Consider the following 20492-nt stretch of genomic DNA (forward strand, 5'->3'; position numbering starts at 1 on the left):
CAAGTCAGGTTAATTAAATAATTAACCTAATATTCCATTGACCTAGGAATTTTTCGAATTTTTAGGTAGTGACAAGCTAATTGATGGAATATCATAAATTCCATATTAGTGGGCTAGTCAATGGGATTTCATATTTTGATAGATTTAATTGTCATATTGTTAGGGATCTTATTGTACGTGATTGATTCCTCTATTAATATAAATACATGATGATGCTTTAAGAGAGAGATCAACAATGCATTCCAAAAATCTTCTTTCTTTTTTTCATAAAAATCTTCAACATCATTAATGGGTAATACCCAATTTCAAGTGCCTTCCTCTCTGCTTACCCGCGATTTCTTATGCTCTTATCCATTTTTTGGCGTGGAGAAGATATATGCATTTTGTTTATTATTAGCTCTCGACTGGAGGCTCTACGGACATGGTTGGGGCTGAAAGATCAAATTGGACTTGTAATGATTATTATAACGAGTACTTCGAAAATTTCTCAATCATTCAAAAGATGCGATTCAATGCAAGAAGGGCCCACTATTTGAGCGGATTTTTTTTTTTTTAAGAGATAATATATAGGTGGCTATGTTTTGGTTGGTAGTAAAAAAATAGTAGGTAGGCAACCATGTCTTGCCATTTTAACTACTAATACAAATAGTTAGGTCATTTTGTTTACTGCAAAGGGCAAAAATTTAGTCTAAGCATATGATTGATACTACTCTCAGTCACTCAATTATCATTAAACAGGGAGAAAACTCTTCAACTACCAATAACTTTTGAGTTTGAACAGAGGTAGAACTGCCACCAGTTGTGTTTGTGTGAATTAGTTGCTGAGGCTCCGTACAAAGAATTCTCGTATGCAATCCTGAACATGAGCTCACCTCATCTCGGTCATTAGATAATACAGACACTCAGGTAATTTGATGATTGAGGTGGAGTGGGCTCATATGCACAGGACGCATATAAGATTTGCTCGTTCTATGACCGGCAAACTCCGGAGGATAATGCCTAGAAGGCAACGACTAAGCACGTGCAGAGAAAGATTACTAGAAGTTAAAAGGAAAGGCCTACCTGGAGCAATACTGGGAGTGCTCATTCACGGGATAATGCCTAGAAGGCAACGACTAAGCACTTCGCTAAGTCTAGGTTGACCCACCAATTTATTAGTCTAATTATATCAATTATATTGGTTCGTAAGCCTGTGCTTCTCAATAATGACATGGGGACTCCTGAGAGCCCATACGAATGAAGGGCCGGTTGTTAAGGATCACAAGAAGGCAACGACTGTGGATTTGTGTTAAGTCAATTAACAAGGACGTGCATGAGGTAAGTCAACAATGTAGTAAATTGCGATAATCTTAATATGTTATCTTATTTGATGACACTTTTTGACACATTTTTAGACACACTTGTGAGGACCTGGGGATTTTTATTACATTTCGAATTAAAGATCAAACAAGGTCTTTGACCACAAAATCTAATTTTTTACAACAATTCTGCAGTTTTCCTACTCAAGGTATAGATTTACCAAGGAAAAAAGTCTTCTCTAGGACACATTTACTGTCTTACTTGAGGAATTATCTAAGATAAATACGTGTCTAATGTGGTAATTTTTCTTATGATGATAATTGAGCTCATGGAACATTAGATATGTCATAAATTTTAAGAATCTTCATTTTGTGAAAACATGTTGTCGAATGTATTGAGAAGCATCTTCGAGTGTTAAAACATTCTTTTACATGTAATGTTGTTAAGGACATTTAACCTTTGATTTGTCAAAAATATGGTAAGAAGCCTCATTTTCATGGTAATTTGTTCTTGGGTATCCCTTTTCCTAGTAAACACGTCTTTAATGTCATAAACAATAGAAAAAACTTTTTTCCCTATAAAAAGTCGTTTCATATGAGAAATGGTTAAAAAATAGCCTTTGTAAGGAAAAAGCACACTAGAAGTGTCATAATTTGTGTACGGCATTCACTTGAGTGCCATAACTTTCAAAACGTTCACTTAAGTGCCATACCTTTCAAAAATCGTTCACTTGAGTGCTACGTCGGAGCAAAATCGTTCACTTAAGTGCTACAATAACTTTTTCGACGAGTCACGTCAGCTTTTCGGCATGCCACATCGGCTTTCCGGCGTGCCAAGTCAGTTTTTCCGGCGTCTACGTCAACATTGTACTCAAGTGAACGCTTTTTGAAAGTTATGACACTTAAATAAACGTTTTGAAAGTTATGACACTCAAATAAACGCCGTACAAAAGTTATGACACTTTTAATGCACTTTTTCCGCCTTTGTAGTATACGGTAAAATAACTCATCTCACAATTAATGGATCTTTGAGTGTAAAACTTCATCAATTAGTGGGAAGTTTGAGGTACATGTGTTTAAAACGCAGAGTAATATTACCACTTTCTTTTATTCGGAAAGTACCTCATAGTGAACTTGTCTAAATATCAAGGAAGGCTTCATTCCCTCCCAAATGATTTGTCTTAAATTGTGACAAAAAAGTTGTCTTGAGCATGATATTTGTCTCTAATCCCAATGCAATAAAAGTCAACCCTTTTTTTGTCCTAAATGTATTCCACGGTAAGCAAAAAAAATCATTGGGCAATATATGTTCTGTGGTAAGATTAAGTTAGTATAATATAAGTCCTATAAGTATATGGTAGACAAATTATGTCACGTCCGACTCTCGAGTTCGCACATCCCTACCAATTCACCGCAGATCATAGAGGATAGCGTTCCAAATACACCATCGACCTTTGCACTTACGGCACACGCGAAAACGTAAATTCTCCCGAACCATTAACAATAGGGATAGAAAAGCGGGAAATCAACTCAATCATTCAAACAAAAGACAATTTTATTTCAATGACCAAAAGCATATGAGTTTTAACCCTACGGAACCCCACACGATCATACACAACCCCACACTTCGGGACAGCTCTCTAGGACCTCAAAAAGACACACGTTCGGGTAAGGTTAAATTCTCATCTACTTCCAAAATCCTACAACGACCCTCACCTTAAACGCCCACGGGCTTCATCATTTGGGACCCGAAAAAGAGTTAACAACGACGTGGTAAAAATAATCTCAATGAGTCAACGTCTAAACCCGGCTAGGGTGTTGATTCGCTCAGAAAATCCTACCAGACAAACATAAAAGCATCATACGTATAACGTTCAACCACATGCAAACTTACCAATCTTCAGTCATGCTCAATGCAAAGCTCGACTCAACTCAACAATCACATCAGACAATTAACGGGCACGGCATCATATCAATTTGCATGCGCATGACACCACACAAAATTCAATTATTAACCGATAAACCACGCGACGGGCGCGATTGGCATGGTCGGTGCACACGACTGGTAATGTCTATTGACAAGACTAGACATCATCCTTTACTTCCGGCGATGGCGATTGAAAATTATGTATCCAGTGCGATTGGCACGACATAGTAGACATGCATTCCAAAAAGGAGTGTCGATTCGTTATAAGCCGCAACGACATCCGACAATTCGTGTGATCCATACGACCGGCATGGGCACAAATTGACCTGCTTCTAACAAGTCGTGTGGTCCGCATGACCGGCACGGTACAAATTTGTCAAATTCCCGTACGACCGGCATGATTTAACCTCATCATATGACCATTCGGGCACATCCGACAACTAACCAATTTTTATCTTTTACTTTTAACCGCATGCTCATGCGGATGTGCTCAAAGACTCCGCCCAAGGATATTTTCATGCTAAAATATGTAATTTAATTCCACACATGGTCATATGAATGCACAGTATTACCCACAAGACTTTGCATGTGATACAGGGTATCAGACACCCATAACTGTTCACGCAACAACCAACAGTCAATACCGAGTATCCAATCAAACATTCAATCACAGTGGATTAATTAAACACAATTAATAATCCCAACGATAATTATTAATCTAATTATATACAATTAATAGTCATACGCTCGGTTATGGTCTATCGCTCGCTCGCAATCAAACATCGACAATCACTACCCATACAATCAATCGGTTTAATCACCAATTAGCCACAGACGATCTAACTAGTCTGACTACCTTAAATAATTGTGACTATTTATCTTAAACCAAATTTCTATCTACTCCGATCACAATTAAACTACCTAAAAACCCTAAATTGCTAACTGCGCTAATTAACTATTACCGAGCGCAATTAGCGCCCTAATCAGGGTTTAGGGGTTTAACTCACCAAAAACCGACAATCAAAGATAGGTCACCCATAACTGTTCACACAACAACCAACAGTCAACACCGAGTATCCAATCAAACATTCAATCACCGTGGATTAATTAAACGCAATTAATAATCCCAATGATAATTATTAATCCAATGTCATACAATTAATTGTCACACGTATGGCCTATCGCTCGCTCGCAATCAAACATCGGCAATCGCTATCCATACAATCAATTTAGTCTAATTACCAATTAGCCACAGGCGATCTAACTAGTCCGACTACCTTAAATAATTGTGACTATTTATCTTAAACCCAATTTCTATCTACTCCGATCACAATTAAACTACCTAAAAATTCTAAATTGCTAACTGCGCTAATTAACTATTACCGAGCGCAATTAGCGCCCCTAATCAGAGTTTAGGGGTTTAACTCACCAAAAACCGACAAGAAAAGATAGGTCACCCATAACTGTTCATGCAATAACCAATAGTCAACACCGAATATCTAATCAAACATTCAATTACCGTGGATTAATTAAACACAATTAATAATCCCAAAGATAATTATTAATCCAATTTCATACAATTAATAGTCACATGCTCGGTTCTGGCCTATGGCTCACTCGCAATCAAACATCGGCAATCACTACCCATATAATCAATCTAGTCTAATCACCAATTAGCCACGGACGTTCTAACTAGTTCCACTACCTTAAATAATTGTGACTATTCATCTTAAACCCAATTTCTATTTACTCCGATCACAATTAAACTACCTAAACACCTAAATTGCTAACTGTGCTAATTAACTATTACTGAGCGCAATTATCGCCCTAATCACGATTTAGGAGTTTAATTCACCAAAAACCGGCCGTCAAAGACAGCTCGGCCACTAGACTTTCGGATCGAGCTGGATATTGTTCACGGGTCGGATACTGTTCACGATACTGTTCACGATTACTATTTACGGGTACTGTTCACAGAACTGAAATTTCGGTGACACGCGCTCGGGACGATAACGGATCTCTGCGTCTCACGGTGGGGGGTATGGCGGCTCAAGCTCGATGGTGCGGCGGCTCAAGCTCGATGGTGCGGCGTCACAGCAGAGGGCGAGTAGCTCCCGGCTAGCTCGCGGCCAGCGGCGAGGTGAGTTCGGGACGACGCGGCTGAGGCGGAAAGGAGGAGGTCGCGGGTTGGCGGGGCTTCGGGTCCACAGATCTGGAGGTCGCGAGGTCTCGCGGCCGAGCTGGGCTCGTGGGCGAAGACTGGCGCAGGTCGGCTGGGGACAGAGGCCGGGGTCGACGGGGCTGGTCGCTGATGGTGCGCCGCTGGACGGCTGCTGATCTGGCGTCGGGGTTGATGGCTGGTGGCGCGCGGAGGCTTGGGACGGCGTCGGGGTAGCAGGTCGGTCGCGGGTCACGGCTGGGTTTCGCTGGTGGGGGGCGCGGTGGTCTAGCGACGAAGGCGGGACGGTGGCTGGCTCAGCGGTCGGGCGAGCTAGGGTGGCGGCTGGTTGGTGGCGAAGTGGTGCGGCGACGATGGCGTGGCAAATGACGAGGAGGTCGCGGCGGTGGAGTGGCGGTGGGTGGCTAGGTGGCGAGATCGGGCGGAGGGCTGGTCGCTCAAAATAAAAAGAGAAGGATGAGGGTGACGAAGGAAGGAGATGATGAACAGAAGGAGTGGGGGAAGGTCTAGTCGTGTGGCAGAAGGGAGAGAGAGAGAAGAAAAGGTGATGGGATGGGATGGGAGGAGTTGGTGAAAATGTGATGGGAAGAGAGAGAGAGAGCAGGTCACGTGGGAGTGGGAGGGGGGAAAGAGAGCCGGCGGGAGAGAGGGAGGGGGAAAGAGAGAAGAGTGAGGTGATGGTGATGGTTTGGCGGGGCAAAAAGGGTAAGAATGACATGTGGGGCCCACTTCGGATATTTGAAATTTTTGGACTTTAGTTTATAATTGAGGGGCCAAATGGTCATTTGCTATTTTAAATCAGAACGAAATTTTAACACACTAAACGGAAGGTAGTTTTGGTCTTTTCACAGACTAGGCTCGATCAGGATTAGGCTCGGGCACGAGGATTTCGATCCTAATTCGCAACGATTAAGATTACTGAAACCTAATTTAATATGAGTAACGTTTTGAGTGTCGTCCAAAAATCGTCACTTACGTCCTTACAATTCAAAATTTTGTACAGATTGAAATTCAATTTTTATCATTTTTATTGAATTCAAGCACCTTATAGAAGTCGGATTTTTCAGGGTATCACAAATTAATTAGAAGTGTTTTTATCGATATATAAAAATAGCATGATAACGGGGTGAACTTATACCCAAACACAATTTCTTTAGCATGTGGCACAGATATGCTAATTTGAAATAACCATTGTAGTCAATGTCAAGATCCCTATTTCACGTGGAAGAAATCTTTTGAGTAAAAGAATAAAAACAACTACTTGAGAAATAAAGGGAGATCATTAGAACGTAAAATACACTTAGTGAATGAGCAAGCACCTTAAAAAGTTGCTACTTTAGCTTTGGGAATTGTAAGAATTATGGTCTTTCTAGAGGTCTGATTATCCGAGAGTGATTTTATAATCAATTGATATTTTTCTTAGAGTCTCTCCCGATCTAAAGCTACGTCTAGATTTATATGTTCTTATATCCTAATTTAGATATAGATATGGAATTTACAAGACATTTTTTATACTCTTTCAACCTATTTGTGTTTTTATAGTCTTTATATGGTGATGATTCCGAGGATGCCGAATATAAATGGACATCATCTTTTGACAAAGCCGTAGCTATTGGAGAGAGATTTCTCGGCATATGCTCTTCACCGATGATGATACGAGATTCAGTGATCGGCCGCCGGTTGTGCTTTGATGTTTTGATAGACCTATTTTTTGTGGAATGAGCGAGTTGCTGCAGACTGTATCAAGTTCATTCACTTTTTAGGTTTACTTGTTTTGTGTGATTTGCATCTCTATCTTCAAGTTATGTATCTCCATTTCGTATGAAATGAAAAATTTCTTTCGATGGAGAAAAAAAAAAATAGAGCTCAAACATTTCTCCTTCATTCACAACGTAATAACAAAACAATAAGATTTTACTATCTCATCATATTCAGTGACATTACTTGAGAAATAATGTAACAGTTAACCATAAATATAAAGGAAATGGAGCATTAATCATATGATTATGTGACAAAATGACGTCATGCTTCAAAATGGAGTCGCTAGATCCAATCTTCGTGAATCATATACTGATTCAACTTTTTCAAGAACTCAAATTATATCTGCGCAATAATTTGTTTTTATAGAACAATGATATAACATATATGTATATTCCATTCCGTTTGTAATTTGGTGCCGATTTCGTAATACATCAAGAGTTGACTTCGAGGTTGACACCGTGGGTTTGGGCTTTTGAAAAAGTTGCAGGAAAAGAAACCGCGTTGGAGACTACTGAAGTTCGCCGTCAGTGTCCAGGACACTTCCCAGTTCCCACTGGGGGACGTGGACTTGGTGTAGCCCTGTGCCGTTGACCCCGCTGGTAATTAACGAAGAAAATGGAAGGAGCAAATGACGAGAAGGGCCAAACCGAAAAAGAGGGGAAGAAGGATGAAGAGGGCTGTGGTGCTGGGGTGGTGAAGCCAGAGCCAAACCAAACCTGTGCTTTGCAATTTGCTATCATTGGATAAGAAGTGACGCCATGAACTACCTGCGGCGAAGGAGCGGCAACAGGAAGAGCAACAGCAGTCAATCGTCGTCGGACAAAAACGCGACCCAGAACAAGCCGCAAGAGCCTGAGCCGGCAAGGGACGAGGTGGTGTTGTTTGGGAACCCCGCAAAGAGGTTCGATTGGGAGGATTTTAAGATTTCCGATTGGGAGCTGATCGAGGCAGGGGCGGTCGGGACGACTTACAAGGTTGACCTGGAGGACGGGACCACCGCGGTGGTCGACGCCATGAGCTACCTGTGGCGAAGGAACGGCAACAGGAAGAGCAACAGCAGTCAATCGTCGTCGGACAAAAACGCGACCCAGAACAAGCCGCAAGAGCCTGAGCCGGCAAGGGACGAGGTGGTGTTGTTTGGGAACCCCGCAAAGAGGATCGATTGGGAGGATTTTAAGAGGGCCGATTGGGAGGTGGTCGAGGCAGGGGCGGTCGGGACGACTTACAAGGTTGACCTGGAGGACGGGACCACCACGGTGGTCGTGAAGAAGCTCAAGGATGTGGTCTTGTCGGCCGAGGATTTCCGGCGCAAGGTCGAAGCTTTGGGAGCGATGGACCACGAGAATCTGCTCCCTCTGAGGGGTTACTACTACAGCGAAGTCGAGAAGTTGCTCTTGTACGATTACATACCCCTGGGAAGCTTGTTGAGCCGATTGTGCAGATACAGGGAATTTATTTGGCGGGGGGAAGGGGGAAGTGGGGGGGACGGGAGTTGGGGGACTCCCCTGAGCTGGGAAGTCAGGCTTTTGATTGCCCTCGGAGCTGCCCGGGCCATCGAGCACCTGCACGCCCAGGGTATCCACCACGGGAACATCAGTTCGTCCAACATCCTCCTCACGCCGTCCTTCGAGGTCCGGGTCTCCAATTACGGCCTCCCCCACCTCACAAGGCCTGACTCGAAGGCCGGGGCCGACCCGTACAAGGCAGATGTGTATGGCTTCGGGGTGTTGCTTCTGGAGCTCCTGACTGGGCAGCAGTCCACCTGGGAGCACCGCAACGAGGTAGGGCAAGTTGTAGATCTTCCTGACTGGGTCAACTACATGGTTCACACGATGGGGACTGCTGGAGTTTTGGATACGAAGCTCTTGCCGCGGTACAACGACGTGGAGAAGAGGGTGGTTGTACTGTTGCAGGTGGCGGATAATTGTGTATCCCCTAATTCGGGAAAGTGTCCTCAGATGTCTGAGGTACGTAGGAAGATCGAGGAGCTGTGTAGCCCTGGGGGGCAGCGAGCTGGGGACTCACAGTCTGACAAGGTCAGCCACGCGACCAAGGATACATCTTCTTCACTTATCCATAGTGCACAGGTAGACAAGGAGTCGCAGCTCGACCAATTCAGCCAAGTGAACAATGATATGTATACTCGGTGAGTTGATTTAGAGACTGGCAGAAAAGCTTGGTTGCCTAACTACTTTATGACCACGTTTAGCAACATAAGATCAATTTAATCTTTGCCAATGTTCCCCATAGACGAGTCAATTACTGAGGAAGTCAATGTCAAAATAAAGAGAGGAGTAGAAATATGTGAGTTTTCGCATCTCCGATGCAAATTAAAAACAGTAAGGAGTTTTTAGGGTCGTTCATTATTTGTATAGTAGGGAGAACAAGAAAGAGTGACTTCCCACTAACAATCTTTCATGCAATAAGAGACGGCTCCACCCAAAATAAATGAATCAATGACACAAAGCTTCCCCTAGCCCAAAGTTACATCTACCAATCCTCAAACAAGAAATGTGTCAATTGTCTTGGATATATCCAACTGGGATGACTTCTGTTCTCGATGTGAGTGCTGCTCTAGCTCTTTCAAGATGCTTGACTTGAAGAAATTTGATTTAATCTTGGTGAGCGATGGCTTTACCCAGCAGATACTTTTCGCAGGAAACCACCAGATGGGGTTCTAGAAGTTTCTGAAAGAGTTTATGGTACGTTTTTTAAATGTTCTTTCTTGATAATTTGGAAGTGTCACATTGGCAGGGTACCGAATTCTACCTACTTCATTTTGCTTTAGCGTTCTGGTTTCACTGAGCTGGTATTTAGGGCCTCTACTTTTCGTATTCTGTGATTTACCTTCTCTTGGGACAAAGGTACTTCAACAATAGTAAAATTAACAGGAAGCCTCTTTGGTTTGGCAAGAAACAGTTTAGTTAATGATATGCTTCTGCTAAAGCATTCGTGGCATACTGTTACCATGGTAATTTTGTGGAAGCATTTAATTTTTTTTGTTGGTGGGAAATGGGGCTCTAGGGCCACAAAATCAAGGATTGCTTTCATAGTCTAGGATAAGCAACGACCTGTTTCCCGCAGAAGCAGAGTAATAGCTGACTGGAGGTCTACTGAGCTGAACTAATTGCCTCCTATCAACAAACGGTGATTAGCAACTCACCTTGCATAAGCATTACCTACCTAACTAATCGCTTCCTGTCGCTTTTCATTAACTTTGTCTGCCAATCATGAGGAGTAGAAAGAAGTATTCTTCGATCGAGCTAATTGGCCACGAGCACTTTCTGTGATTGCTTCCTTGTTAATCACAAAGGCTCTTGCGGGTGCTACTGTCTAGTCATAAGTGCATATTTCACCATCGCCAAATGAACTTGCTGGTGAAAAGTCATAAGCATTCAATAGGTTTATTATCTGCAGAAGATTCTCGTGAGGTGCTTATCCTTCAAGTTCAGGGCATCATTTCATTAGTTGATTCATACTTCTCTGGAAATAATCACGCTGCACCTCTTATGGAAATGATTTGCAGTACATGGGTTTCCTACTTTGCAAGAACCTTTCCTAGTCACTCGTTTCTGGAAGTTTATGAGGTTAATCGGTTTAGTTTCTAAACAACTTTTGACAGCATAGCAAGTCATCATATGCGATTTGGAAGCTATCTTGCATGAGTACTTCGTTTTACCTCAAGAAGTCAATTCATAGTCTATTAAGTTTATGCTGAGCTCAAAGGAAGGACACACTTGATGATAGGAGTCCTGTTAGCTTCATCCATATTTGTTTGGAAATCTATGCACTAAATGATTTACATATGTGGATGTGTATGCAGTGTTTGAATACTGTCTTACCACGGATTGGTCCTTTTTCGACCAAATTTCCACGGACTGGTTGAAGGATGACGAATATGAGTTTCACATGAGAGGCATAGTTGCAAAACTCCAAGACCAATTTCCTGCTGCCTCTTTCATGGTGCTCAATTTTGGAGAGCAAGAAAACCAAAGCCAAATGGCTAAAGTGTTGTCTGAATATGATATAACTGTCATGGAACTCCCTCAAAATTATGGAGGTTGCCCTATACCGAGAGTGGAGATTATCCACTACTTCTTGAGATCTGCCGATGAATGGTTGTCATCTGATCCCAAAAAGAACATGCTGTCGATGCATTGCAAAAGGGGTGCGTGGCCGGTTTTGGCGTTCATGTTGGCTTCTCTTTTGTCATACAGGAAGAAGCAGGATGGGGAGCAGAAAACACTCGACATGATTTACAAGAAAGCACCACGTGAATTCTTGCTGCTGACATCGACACTGAATCCGTTGCCTTCCGAGCTGAGATACCTCCACTATGTTTCCACATGGAAAGCTGGTTCGGATTGGCCTCCACCAGCTAAAGCACTTGTGATAAAAAGTGTTAAACTAAGTTCAGTTCCTCAATTGGACGCTGAAGGGGGATGGCGTCCTATTGTTAAGATAATAGGACGGGACACCTTTTTGGTTGCTGGTCAAACTCCCAAAGTTCTGTACTCAACACCAAGAAGGAATGGATACATGAGGCATTACAAACAGGTAATTTTTTATTTTGTAGGCAATTTGTATAATCTCAAATTATTTACGAAATGTTATTGCATATGTTTGCCAGGTACGATTCCATTTGCTCTCCCGTGTATTGGTTGGCTTCTAGTACTAAACTTTTTCACATTATACAGTTGTAAAACCTTGCTGGATTTGTGGATAGGAGCTGCAGGCAGTTACAGTTATCTTAGAGTTGTGACTGTCTTAGTAACAAAGTGCTTACTTTGTAAATCTGTTAAACTGTTAAATCAATCTGCAAAAGCTCATTGTTGCACTGTTTTACATATCACGTTCTGTAAAAATAGGAAGTGTGCCGCATTTGAGATCTTGCCTAAGTTCCTCTTTGCAAGATAATGCATTTGATCTAATAATCTGATTTGTAGTCAAATGTAACTCCAGAATATGACCACAGTGCGACGACTAGAGAGTCTCGTTTTGAGTCTTAGACATCATACATGCTTACGTCCAGTCTAGTCAGAAGGATGAGTTTCACTCTATTATTTTTCTTCTTTAGATGCTACATTCTCTTTTTTGCTTTCCTGGCAATAGTGTTTTCCTCTCTGAGGAATACAATAAGATGTATGAAATTAAATTTTCCCTCTCGAGCACCAATTTTATCTCACATGCCTCATCCATCAGTCCATTTTGATCAGTGAGTTCACCCATGTATCCTGGATGCTTAAGCAAAAAATATAGATCTCATGCTAGTTCACTATTTTAATTGTTCATATATTTAAGTGCAGGAAGATGGTGACACGGTTACATTGGACGTCCATTGTAATGTTCAAGGCGATATTGTGCTCGAGTATATGAGTTTGGATGCTGATCTTCAACATGGAGAATCAATGTTTCGTGCAATGTTTAATACTGCCTTCATATCGGATAGTGTTCTGAAGCTTGAGTTGGAGGGTATGGATGTCCTGTGGGATCGCCAGGATCGATATCCTAAGGAATTTATGGCAGAGGTACTGGTTAGACATCAAACTAACCATCTGTTATTTGACTTTTTTTTTTTTTTTAAATCTGAGAGAGCAGCTTATGATTCTTATCTGTGTATGAGCAGATTGTTTTCTCGCAAGTGAATGCTGCTACTTCGCTCGCAATGGTTGATTTTGCCAGTGATGAGGAGGAAAAGGAGAGCCGAATACAGAAAAGCATGATGAAGATTCTACCTGAGGCGCTGCCTCCTAAAGGGCGAGCTGTCCACTCTATAACACTATCATATGATGCCAATACAAGTGCTGATGAGAATGAAGTTCCAGAACTGCCAGTACAGTCCAATATTAAGTCCACATCGACTTTGCCACCAATGCCACCTTCGCTGTCAGAAAGTTCGGTTCATTCAGCTCTTGAGGGAAATTTTGGAAGTTTTGAATCAGCCACAAAATCACTGTACACTTCACCAAGTTTCGAGTTGGATAAAAAATATGGCACGACTGTGGAAGGGAATGGTCCATCATTCTCACCGTCCGATCTCACAGGTTCATTTTCTACTTCCTCTGTACAATCCCAGACATCCTTATTGGCTTTCACATCGTGATTTCATAGTCCCGGTGTCATGATTGGATAGTTATCCGCTAGCCTTTCATTATCCCCGAGCCAAAGGAACTCTAACTCCGACAGCGCCACCATAAATTTGCAATCGAAGACGCATAGCAGATGGCTGTAATGCCAACTTATATTGAACAGGATAAAAAAGGTCCCATTTGATCCCCTTCATTGTGCCCTTTCTCCGACCTTGCTTGTTTCAGGAACTTTTCCATCATCCATTGTGAATAATTCACCTCAAGCTTCTTGTATTCCTCCCCCTCCTTCTCCTCCTCCTCTTCCTTTTTTGGCTAATAGTACCATGTAATGCTTCTATAGTAACTACCAAAAAATTTCCTTCTCTATTTTCATTTAATTAGATGAATAAAAAATCACGTTGGACTCAAAATTTCACAAGTTGTAACTACGTCCTGCAGGGATAGGCTTCATATCTCCACGATCTATAACTATGAGGAAATTTCTGTTGAATGAAATCAAATTCCTTAAAGTTACCTTGCATTCTGCAATTGCCTGGATTCTCTTCATGGCCATTATTGCTCTACATTTTTCATAAAACAGGTGATAACACAGAATCTGTGTGGGGGGAAGAAATAGCAGCTGTGACAGAAACAAATGTTGGGGTGACTTCTGTCAGTGACTCAGCATCTTCGTTGGCTGTCAATAGTGGCAGTGTGGAAGCTACTGCTTCAGGTGTCTCCCGCTCAGCGCAATTCCCTGATATGATGCTGCCAAAACAGGAAAAACTATACCAGCAGAATGGCTCACCGTCATCAGCCTCCATGTCTTCTGGATATGACTACGATGTCTTCCTGAGTTTCAGAGGGCCAGATACTCGCTCAGGCATTACAGATTTCCTCCATACCAGTTTGTTAGCTGCTGGAATTCACACATTTAAAGATGATGAAGAGCTCCGAGTTGGAGAGGAGTTTGGTCCTGAGTTGCTCAAAGCTATCAGCCAATCAAAAGTTGCAATTCCCATCCTTTCTAAGGGCTATGCCTCTAGTAAATGGTGTCTTGATGAGTTGGTCCAAATGATGGAGTGTAGTATAACCCGGAGACAGAAGGTTATGCCCATTTTTTATGATGTTAGTCCGGCGGAGGTCCGTCATCAAATTGGGTCTTATGAAGGAGCCTTTCTTTCGCACGAGGATAAATTTGATGCGAACGTCAGTAAATGGAAAGCTGCTCTCAACCACATTGCCAATCTAAACGGATGGGACAATTCGAAGAAGAATAGGTATGTATGTCGTTTTCTGGGTTAGCATTTTGGCGCAATAACATAATATTACCATGTTCTTCTAATTATGTTTTCCCTTTCCCTTCCATAACATCAGAGGTGAAGGAGAACTGGTAGACGAGATTGTCCAGGAGGTTATAAAAGAGTTGAAAACAGCTTATCTACTGGTGACAGATTGCTTGGTAGGAGTCGAAAATCATACGAAGGAAATCGATACCATGATGTGTGGCGATTCGGAGGATATAAGAATTCTCGGAATCCATGGTATGGGGGGTGTAGGAAAGACTACTCTTGCCAAAATCATCTACAATCGGCTGTCACATCATTTTGAAGCTTGTTGCTTCCTTTCTAACATCAGGGGAACTGCAAAGCTAAAGGGCATCGAAGGTTTGCAGAATCAACTAATCTCCGACGTTCTCAAAAAGCAGTGGTCAAACATTAGCAATGTTGAGGAAGGAAAGAAGATAATAAAAGAAAGGTTACGCGGTAAAAAGGTTCTGGTGCTATTTGATGACGTTGATCAAATGACTCATTGGGATGCACTAATAGGAAAACCTGCATGGTTCGGTTTAGGAAGTAAGATTATCATAACTAGTAGAAATAGGGATATTATTGATGTTCCTAAGGTTTGTCATCCATATGAGCTTATGAGCCTGAACTTCAACCAATCTCTTCAACTTTTTTGCAAACATGCTTTTGGAAGAGATTACCCTTCGGACGACTATGTTGCTTTCTCCACAGAAGTGGTCAAAAGTACCGGAGGTCTTCCTCTTGCTCTTGAGGCTATAGGAAAACTACTTCCGTGCCGAAGCAAAGATGTTTGGGATGTGATGTTGAAGAAGTTGAAACAAGTTCCTCTCAACGAAGTAAAACGGAAGTTGAAAATAAGTTATGATGCATTGGATGATTGGCAAAAGCATATCTTTCTTGATATAGCCTGCCTTTTCACTGGATTTGATCATAGGATAGTGCTCCACTCTTGGAAAGATTCCAATCTCTATCCAGAGGAAGGTCTTGAGGTCCTTCAGAAAATGTCTTTGATAAAAATTGGCGAGGACAATAAGCTATGGATGCATGATCAGTTAAGAGGCCTTGGTAGAGACATTGTTCGTCGAGAATGTGATAAGGAACGGAAAAAAAAGACACAATTGTGGAACCATGCCGAAGGTTTGGGCACGGTGATGGAAATGAAGGTAAATTTGCAGTTCAATTACTTTAACCCCATCAAGCTGACAAATTTCCTGCCTTTTCACTGTGATTGTTTGATCAATAATATTTACGGGAAGATATTTTTTTAATCTCATGATTACTGTTGTAGCTTGTGTTTTGTTCATATTAATGCTTAGATTCATGTTCGGTAAGACGATTATACATGTTCAATAAAATACATTTGCCCTTTTGTTTTACTGTCGCAGGGAACAAAAAAAAGTGAAGCTCTTTGCCGAAAATTTGACCCTCAGTTGCTCTGCTGTTTTGCGAACGAAGAAGTTGGGAGGCTATCATATCTAAGATGCCCTGAAGTGAGGGTTTTTCAGGATAACAGGCCTTCGAATGACAGATCACATGGAAATTCGACATGTTTGATGATGAGTAGGATAGGCATTTGTGTTTGTCAGTTAGGTAGACAGTTTTTTTTGCCGTCCCCTCAATAGTGACAATAAACAGACATAGAATGTACACATTATATCTAAACAAGAGTTTCATTAGATCATCCTCTCGTCGTGAAATAATTGGAGTTTTACCGAGTACAATAGACCAACATCAAGGGCTCTTGTCAACATGTCAATGTTCGTTGTGCGCACTCGATATCGTATCTTCCGAAAAGCTATTACACTAAAGGCAGACGGTAAAGAAGGACAAAATAACGTATCATAGTACTATAGTAGGCCAACTAAGAGTGAAAGGCACAACAAGTTCTCATGCTCTAAAACCCCTAATATGAATGTTAATACGTGATAATTCCTTACTATTTTGTGACCCTAATGTGAATGATAATATCTAGCTTCACGGAAGAAAACCTGAGTGGGATGACCACATCAAGTAGTAGTCTTCACGACAGCAATCGACCAGAGTATACCTGTTATTACAGAAGATGCGCTGATCAGATAGGACTCTAGAATGGTGCTCATCAATTCCAGGAAGTGTCATATATTGCAAGTCATACTTAAGGTAGTGGAGAAAAGATGAGACTTACTTCATGTAGCCTCAGAAGTTTTGATTAGTCATGAATCCCAACTTGTTAGACTTATAAGAAGTCATGTTTTCAACCGGAGTAATGCACTCATCACTAGTCAGTAGTCATATGACAAATCAAAGTAAGAACAAGCTCAAAGACATTCCATTTTATGACAACCACCGACGGCACCGACACTGATCAATATAATAACAGATTACATGGTCACATGGCCTTTGCGCATGAGGGCCCTCTCTCCTTCAACTGTGGCGATGGTGAACACCCGCTGCCAGCTTTACATAAACTTGATACAATCAGAGAAACAATTTGGAAAGGGGCAAGGAAAAAAAAAAAAACTAGAGAATTCGATTCTCCTTCTTGATGATTTTATGAAAGTTTACGTTAAGACACGTTCAAGAACTCAGGACGACATATCTGAAAAATATGTGTGTGCTTGCTATGCTCATCAATTCCAATTCTTTGTTATTCCATGCAAAACCAAAAGTAAACAATCGTTGTTTTTCCATGACTCTGATTTTCTCTGCTGTGAAGCGCTTTATTAATGGCATGGGATACTAGCCGCAATCTAGGCTCCATGACTCTGATTCTCTCTAATTTTGCCTTTATCCTTTTGGCAGCATGTCCAGTAACACAAAAGTAGCATAGGCTGCTGCAATTTTTTATTTCACGAAAAATGAATATTTCAGAAAACATTTTCTCTATCACATTCCTCCTATGTCTTCCCGCCAAACCATGTTTTTGCCCCTGGGAAACGTTGACCTCCGTGTGGTAAACGGAGAAAATGGGATGAGCAAATGACGAGAAGAACCAAACAAAAAAAGAGGGGAAGAAAAATGAACAAGGCTGTTGTGCTTGGGTGGTGAAGCCAGAGCCAAACCAAACGGGTGCCAGTTTGCATTCATTGCATAACAAGTGACACTGATGAACAACCTGGGGCGAAGGATCCGCAACAGGAAGAGCAGCAGTAAATCGCCATTGGACGAATATGCAACCCAGAACAAGCCGCAAGAGCCTGAACTGGCAAGGAACGAGCTGGTGTTGTTGGGGAACCTTGCGAAGAGGTTCGATTGGGAGGATGTTTTGAGGGACAGTAAGTGGATATTGGGGAAAGGGAAATTTGTGACGACTTACAAGGTTGACCTGAAGGATGGGATAACCAGTTAACCACGATGATCTTGAAGAGGCTTGAGGATGTGGCCTTGTCGGCCGAGGATTTTCGAGACGAGGTCAAAGCCTTGGGAGCAATGGACCACAAGAACCTGCTCCCTCAGGGAGGCTACTTCTACAGCAAAGACATGAAGTTCCTATTGTACGATTTCATGCCCATGGGAACCTTGTCGAGCCGATTGCGTCCTTGCATACAATAGAAAGGAGCTGTTGGATATTTCAGCGGTTTTGAAATATCTTTAAAATGATTTTGATAGAAATTATGACCTCTATGATTAGCCATCATTATTTTCAAAAGTAAGTTCTTTAACGGTATCATAATGGTTTTCAAACGGCCATATAACGGCCGTATAACGGTTTTGTAATGTTTAATTTTGTCTTCATGAAACTTCCAACGGTCATTTCCTTTAATAGTTACCAATTGATTTATGACGCTTTCTTAACCGCTCTATCTTTTGTTTTGCATATAAATTAGAATGCAAACCACAATTATGGAGTTGGGCACATAGGATTTTCGGCAAGCAAATCGGAGTTAACACTTAAATGATCGTTTTGAAACTTTTGGCATTAAAGTGAGTGTCGTATATAACTTATGGCACTTATAGTATACTTCTCCCCGTTATAGCCCATGTTCAACAATTCATTGATACAAGTATCAATTCAAATTTGTGCTAAACAAAACGCTCACAAAGTGGAACAATATAGAAATTTCTTTGTTGGAGAAGCAAATGATATTAGAGGATTATAAATACTATCCATCATCATAAAAACAAAATTATATTAACAGCTTTACGAATAATGAATATTAAGAATAAAAAAACCAACTAATAGAAAACAAATTGAAAAAAAGGTTAACCATAATTGCAAAATGTCTGTGGGACTGACATAATAATATTTAGGGAAATTAAATTGCATAGTTGTGCAAACAATAAATAAATACGACTAAAACTCTTAAAATTTAAAAACCTACTGTCGTCACCTCAAATTTTGCCTCAATTTTCATAAAATCAGTTTGACCCAGAGTTGACCAAGCGTTGATAGTTGATGGGCGAGATACAAAGCATAAAACATAGTATATTATGGATTTAACTGAATATTTTATTAGTCTTCGACCAAATATATATATATATATATATATATTTATATTATTAGTCTCTGATTTGGGCTTCCTCTCAATGATCTCCTCAATCGAATGTGGCTCACGAACTAATTTGATCTTTCTTGTACATATTTAATTAGAAATTTGGGCATGGCATGTGTTTGGACCTGGGCTTCAAAAGCTTGAAAAGCCCAGTGCAACTCATAATATATTTTAGAAACACATTTTAATTTAAAAAATAGGTTATTCATATCAGAAAACACTTTGGAAATCCTCAAACGAATAAATTTCTTTCTACCAAAATCATCAAATAGGAAATATGTCTAACAAAATTAGCCTGCTAGGCTCAAACTGGGCCAGATGAAACTGAAGTCTATTAGTACAAAGACCGGTGCCCATCCCAATAGGAAGCTACCTCATGCCAAAGAAACAAGGGTTTAAGATTTAGGGCGTACATGACAACGATTTTAATCCAAGCTCTGATCAGAGTCACTTTGGCGGTTTTTTGATTGTTGAATGGTAGCGTGTATTTTCACGAAAGGGTCCCCTTGGAAAAACAAATTATTAGGAAACTCTCGCGACTTAATTACTCATTTTAGGAATTTCCTTTTTGGTCATTTTAGGAATTTCCTTTTTGGATCAAAAAAGAAATTCCTAAAATCAATCAGTTTATGATTTTAGGAATTGAGACTTTGAAGAAGTATTGGGAAAAGCTAAGACAAGAAACCAAAAGAGGGTTGAACTTTCAAAAAATCCAGCTGGATTAAGGTTTAATCCGTTTCCAATATTTAATTAGGTCATTAGTTGAATGCCAAACGATATTAGTGGAATGAATGCTCCCTACTATTCCCGCACTGTCATAAATCATATTACGAGAAAATTTTAATAAGAGATTGAATTGGATATTATTTTAAATAAAAGCATAAAATGCTCTCATGTTCTCAAATAAGAATTTGAAGCGAAATTTATTTTGAATAAGAATTTGAAGTGACCATATCAATCTCAAAGAAGGATCCGACCTCGCCGGCATAAGGGAAGAGGGAAAAAGAAAAAGGAAAAAAAAGGAAAGAAGAGAAAAGGAAAGTAAAAATAATAAAAAAATATGTTTGCAGAATTTTTTTTGGCTAGGAAACCCGTTCCCCGACAGCTGAAATAGTCATATGCTCGCCTGTCGGCCAAAATTCCTTATATGAGACAATTTCTTGCCATTATTTAAGAAAATGAGGTCACTTCATGTTTTTATATGAAATTTTCCCTTGTATTATTGGTTATGAATGTTGCATACAATTCCCTCACTGCGATATGATTAGAAAATGTTAACATAGAGAAGTATTTAGACTAATTTGGTTAATAATGGTTCATTAAGTAATATAATTCATATGTAAATCGTCATCAGAGAAAAATGCGACCAAGAACAAGCCTTGAGAGCTTAAGCCAGAGAGGAACGAGCTGGTGTTATTGAGGAACCCAGCAAAAGACGTTTGATTTTGAGGATATTTCGAGGGCCAGTGCGGAGGTA

At 40.8% G+C, this 20492-nt stretch overlaps 2 protein-coding genes across 2 annotated transcripts in view; both read left to right on the top strand.

Annotated features, from left to right (window-relative positions):
• LOC115728676 overlaps positions 1–16288 on the top strand; it is a 223554-nt gene extending 207266 nt beyond the window's left edge. Inside the window, exons 4-10 of the mRNA XM_048278124.1 lie at positions 10989–11283; positions 11383–11722; positions 12472–12693; positions 12792–13209; positions 13835–14513; positions 14611–15706; positions 15929–16288. Of these exons, the coding sequence (XP_048134081.1) occupies positions 10989–11283; positions 11383–11722; positions 12472–12693; positions 12792–13209; positions 13835–14513; positions 14611–15706; positions 15929–16165 (3287 nt within the window). The 3' untranslated portion in view covers positions 16166–16288. The remainder of the gene's footprint in view (positions 1–10988; positions 11284–11382; positions 11723–12471; positions 12694–12791; positions 13210–13834; positions 14514–14610; positions 15707–15928) is intronic.
• The window catches only part of LOC125314928, a 93252-nt gene that overhangs the window by 11245 nt on the left and 61515 nt on the right, over positions 1–20492 (top strand). The gene's annotated exons all lie outside the window — the stretch shown is intronic.

This window comes from Rhodamnia argentea, chromosome 4, assembly GCF_020921035.1.
Source record: "Rhodamnia argentea isolate NSW1041297 chromosome 4, ASM2092103v1, whole genome shotgun sequence".
Lineage (NCBI taxonomy): Eukaryota > Viridiplantae > Streptophyta > Magnoliopsida > Myrtales > Myrtaceae > Rhodamnia > Rhodamnia argentea.